The sequence below is a fragment of the Elephantulus edwardii genome, unplaced genomic scaffold, assembly GCF_000299155.1.
Source record: "Elephantulus edwardii isolate Elephantulus edwardi_28Jun2011 unplaced genomic scaffold, EleEdw1.0 scaffold00079, whole genome shotgun sequence".
In the NCBI taxonomy this organism is placed as follows: domain Eukaryota; kingdom Metazoa; phylum Chordata; class Mammalia; order Macroscelidea; family Macroscelididae; genus Elephantulus; species Elephantulus edwardii.
In genome coordinates this window covers 11,257,719-11,262,995 of record NW_006399829.1, presented here as the reverse complement: position 1 = coordinate 11,262,995, position 5,277 = coordinate 11,257,719, and the positions used below count along the sequence as shown (strand labels likewise).

At 38.7% G+C, this 5,277-nt stretch overlaps 1 protein-coding gene across 1 annotated transcript in view; it reads left to right on the top strand.

The window, feature by feature from the left end:
• LOC102858505 (granzyme A-like) overlaps positions 1 to 5,277 on the top strand; it is an 18,296-nt gene that overhangs the window by 7,173 nt on the left and 5,846 nt on the right. Inside the window, exons 2-4 of the mRNA XM_006889595.1 lie at positions 2,712 to 2,850; positions 3,952 to 4,096; positions 4,292 to 4,564. Of these exons, the coding sequence (XP_006889657.1) occupies positions 2,712 to 2,850; positions 3,952 to 4,096; positions 4,292 to 4,564 (557 nt within the window). The remainder of the gene's footprint in view (positions 1 to 2,711; positions 2,851 to 3,951; positions 4,097 to 4,291; positions 4,565 to 5,277) is intronic.

Below are 5,277 nucleotides of genomic sequence, written 5' to 3'. Positions count from 1 at the left end.
ATTATAAATCATATGTTGTTGTTGATTGCCTTCGAGTAGAACACAACTCATAGCAAAAGCCTTGAAACCTCTCTACACCTATCAACATTTCTCACAGTTCATAGAGTTTCTGGAGGCCTGTTGTTTAGGAAGTGGATGCAACTCCTGCTTCCAAGTAAATCATATATATAGTGTTATTGCTGAATGGCACCATCAAGTCAGCTCCAACTCATAAGAACCATACATACAACAGAACAATCTCTGCTCAATCCTGTGCCATCCTCAGTCTCTGCTGCTCTTAAACTGAGCATTGCAATCACTGTGACAATCCATATTATTGAAGACCTTCTTCTTCGCCACTGACCCGCCACCATTCCAAGGATGATGCCTTCTTCCAAGCATCTGGTACCTTCTGATAACATGCCCAAAATATCTGAGACAAAAAATAAAAGGACTGACTGCACTTCAAGACCACCAGCTGCTCTGTGGGAGAAGGATGGGCAGTCTCCTCTCATGCTATTAACTGCCTACGAAAACCTGCCAGAGAGTCAGCTATGAGCCAGTTCCGATGGTACACAACAACAACATTCATTGTATGTGTATGCTGAGGAAATCCTCCACGTAGCTGAACTTAATGGAGGAGAATGTAGCATCAAGATTGAAGATAGACTCATCAGCAACCTTGCCTGCAGCAAGTGAGGAGGACTTAAAATGCTTACTATAGAATATCAGAGACTACAGCATTCAATATGAATTACATCCCACCATCAAGAAAACAAAATTCCTCACAATTGGACCAATATGGAAACATCATCATAGATGGAGTAAAGATTAACGTTGTCAACAATTTCATTGTACTTGGATTCATAATCAATACCCAAGGGCACAGCAGTCAACAAATTAGAGGACATGCTACATTGGGGTAATCTGCTGTCAAGAACCTCTCCAGAACACTAAAGAGTAATGGCGTCAGTTTAAATATCAAGGTGTGCCTGATCCAAGCCATGGTCTTCTTAATTGCTTCTTATGCATCTGAAAGTTGGACAATGACTAAGGATGCTGGAAGAATTCGTGCCTTTGATCTGTGATGTTGGGGAAGAATACTGAATATTCCATTGACTGACAAAAGAACAAGCAAACACATCTTGGAACAAATGTAAGCAGGGTTTCTCTTAGGGACAAGGATGATAAAACTTCATCTCACTTTGGGCATTTTGTAAGTAAAAGCCAGTCCTTGGAAAAAGACATTATACTGGGAAAGGTAAAGGGTGAGAGAAAGAGAGCAAGACCCTCAACAAGATGTATTGGCTTGTTACAGTGACTGCACAATGAGCTTGAGCATTTTAGAATTAGTGAGGATGGTACAGGAAAGGGCAGGGTTCAGATCTATTGTTCGTAGGGTCACTATGAGCCGTAGTGAACTTGATGATACCTAACAACAACTAGATAGATAGATAGATAGATAGATAGATAGATAGATAGATAGATGATAGATAGATGAGAGAGGTTCAAATTCACTGTTGTCAAGTCAGTTCTAACTCATAGCAATCTTCTTTCAAATTTACAAGTTTATAAATCTTTACAGAGGAGACTGCTAGTCTTTCTTCCACAAATGGTAGAGTCAAATCCACAGAAACACAGCCTTTTTTATCTATCTCTTTCTTTCTCTTTCTTCTTTTTCCCTCCCTCTCTATATTTTTTCAGCCATATTGACATTTATTAGTGAGTTAGTTTTAATTATGGAAGAGCAAGCACTATGCCAATTCAAGGAACTATGAATCTCAGTCAATAGTAGAAATTGCTGTTGTTCAGTACAATTAGTCAGATAGAACTAATGGTGACCGACCCTACACATACAACACACCCAAAGCTTGCCTGATCCTGCACCATCCTCACAAGCTTGTGTTTTGCTGACTATGTAACGATATCTGACTGTGTGGATCACAGTAAACTGTGGGTAACATATTTTGGGAGAGCATAGAATGATCTGGTATAGGACAGAGAAGAGACGAGAGCATCTACAAAAGCATATGTTCTTTTGGTTATTGTATAAATGATTTGCCTTTTGTTTTTATCTCACTTGCCTCTAACAACATGTCTATCCGCTTAGTCTATCATCAGTGACATTTTACTGTGATGGAATTCTCTATACCACCTTATCCCTACCTCTTGGATAAAACTTTAGATTAAACCATGAGGCCCCGTTTAGAGATTGAACAACCAACGCTATTCTCTAAATTTACAAATGAGGACAGTGCAAAGAAGAGCTTGTGTGTCAGGTCATAACTAAAAGCTACTATTATTATCAGTTCACAAGATTTTCACAAGGGTTTCAAAAATCACTCAGCTCACCAGATTAATATGCAGACAGAAGACAGGGTTTGGGAATGTTCAGGATTTCTATCACCAGCACAAACTTGCACAAAGAGTCATAGGTGAGGATGGTGATTGGTGGTGCATATCGCTGACATGTGCCTGATAATTCCTACGATGGCCAACAACATGGTTGCTGTGAATGAAAAACCAAGACCCTCCCAGAAAGTCCAGCAGAAATAGGATTTTCATTCAGATATCGAAGGGCTGGCTCCATAAAGTAAAAAAAAAAGCAAGAAAAATGCTCTCACCTGATCTTCCTCTTCACCTGGGAAAATTGTGTCTGGCCTTAGGAACATGGCATTATGTACAGCTCATTGAATGAGTACTGATCTAAAGCCCTTTTTTGTATTTAACAGATTTCTGTGTAGAAATCATTGGAGGAAAAGAAGTGGTTGCTCACTCAAAGCCATACATGGCCCTAATTCTGGGACAAGAAACCTGTTCTGGGACTTTGATTGGGAACAAGTGGGTATTGACTGCAGCTCATTGTTCCGTGTAAGTGCTCTGATTTTTAAAAACATTTGTGAAGATAATGCTAAGCTAAGATCAGAGCAGCAAAAAAAGTGCTTTTTACCCCACAAAAACCACAGGAGTTGGTGTACATTTTCACAGCCCTTGGATTTGGAAGACTTTGCCATACCCACCCCAAACCAAAACCCCATTGCCACCCAATTCCATTGCCACCCAAGTCCACCTAATTCCATTGCCACCCAATTCCAACTCACAGCGACTCCACGTGTCAAGAGCAGAACTGCTCCAGAAGTTTTCTTGCCTATAGTCTTCATGTAAGTAGATTGTCAAGAGTTTCTTCTTTGGTGCTTTTATGTAGATTAGAACTCAGAACTTTTTCTTTTAGAAGTAGAGCATGAAGATTGTCAAGAGTTTCTTCTTTGGTGCTTTTATGTAGATTAGAACTCAGAACTTTTTCTTTTAGAAGTAGAGCATGAAGTAGTTTCATCTTAGGAGGGCATTTTTTCCTTAACTCAGTGTGGGGTTGGTTAAATCTAGATTCAGCCCCTCAATGTCATGAAATTGAGTCCTCCAATGGGAAATCAACTTCTCAGAATTTTACTGTTTAAGGTAAGTTAGTTGTTCTCTTTCACAACAATCAGTCCTTTACAACTTTGATATTGCCCAGATGTCCTTTTATCTTCCACAGCCAGACTACAGACAATTTTGTTTTTCAGTAATCGGCAGTATTATTTGCTATCATAGCCAAAGGGAAACAGTCCTAAACCCCAACAAAGCTCTCAAGACAATGCTTAACTGCAATGAAATTCAATATTCTGGGTGTCAATGAACTTCATTTGTCAGAAATACCCTGGCAATGAGGATGACATTTATAAACATCTTCCCTTATGATTCTTTGTCATACACATAGTGTTGAGTTTGTTATTCTGTTAGGTTCTAGTTTGCTATCTATTTTGGGTTTGTGGGTTATTGTGTGGTATTTCCCCCCTTTTATTTTTATTTTGATCTCCAAAGAGGTAGCTTCACAAAAACACATTTACCAATGGTACAATGAAGTTGATCAGCACATAATATGTTAACTTCCTGGCTAAAATGGAAAAACAAGTGGTGGTGTGTCTATTTCAGGGGCGTAAAATCCCAGGTCATTCTTGGAGCTCATTCAATAAGCAATGAGATGGAGACAGAAAGACAAATAATGTACATTAAGAAAGAGATTCCCTACCCATGCTATGACCCAGAGACGCGAGAAGGTGATCTGAAACTTCTCAAGGTATGTATGCTGGTGCTCTGAAAAACCACAAGATTCCTCACAAACTGGTCAGATAATTGCAAACCTTTCCTTGGTGACTCCATAGCTTCAGGCTGAAGTAAGTGGATACCCAAGAGATGGCCTAGAATATAAACAGAAATGTAGGTCGTTTAATGCGCTCTTTTTTATTTAATTTATACATGTCTCTCTCCACAGTTGAGAAAAAAAGCAACTATTAATAAAAACGTGAAAATCCTTGAACAGCCTAAAAGTGGAGAGGATGTAAAACCAGGAACAAAGTGTAAAGTAGCCGCATGGGGGAAGTCTCTCAAAATTAAGCATGGCCAAGCAGGTACTCTGCGAGAAATCAATGTCACTGTCATAGACAGAAAAACCTGCAATGATGACAAGCACTATGCTTATAATCCCATAATTAGCATCAATATGATCTGTGCTGGAAACCCCAAAGGTGGAAAAGAGTCATGTGATGTAAGTGAACTAAGATGTGATGTTCTTCCTGCTGGATTCAGTTATGTAAATACAGAAAATGTAATGCAATATTCTGTCTCTCTGGTCATGGTTTTGGTTTCTACAGGATCCTAGTATTTATTTAATAAATGAATGAATAGATAGATAGATAGATAGATAGATAGATAGATAGATTAAATGAATGAAAGAATGAATAAATACATACATACATACATACATACATACATACATTTTAAAAAAAAAAGAAATTGTTAGCCCTATCAAACAAATATACCTCAAGGTTGGGCTTAACGATGTCAGACTGAGAATGGCACAGGGTTCAGATCTGTTGTTCCCTGAGGACTATTGGTAGTATTCAACTTGACTGCATCTGACAACACCATTGTTGAACCCTCAAAAACAGATTAAGGTCCACAGTGCAAGTGAGTAGCTCATCAAAAATAAGAAGTTCATGGTTAATGCGTAAGTTTCTCACACTGTATCTTCTAGCTTTTGTATTAGAAACCGCTGAGAAGGAGTGTTTCTTTTTTTTTCATTTTTCATGTTCGCTAATGAGTTGTGGGAGGATGTCAAATGTATAATCCAGGAAGAGTGCAAATGGTCATTACAAAGACAGAAGAGAAAAAATAAAGACCAAAATGGATGTCAGAAGAAACTCTGAAGATGGCACTGGAGCACAGAGAAGCCAAAGCACAAGGAAGAATTCAAGATAC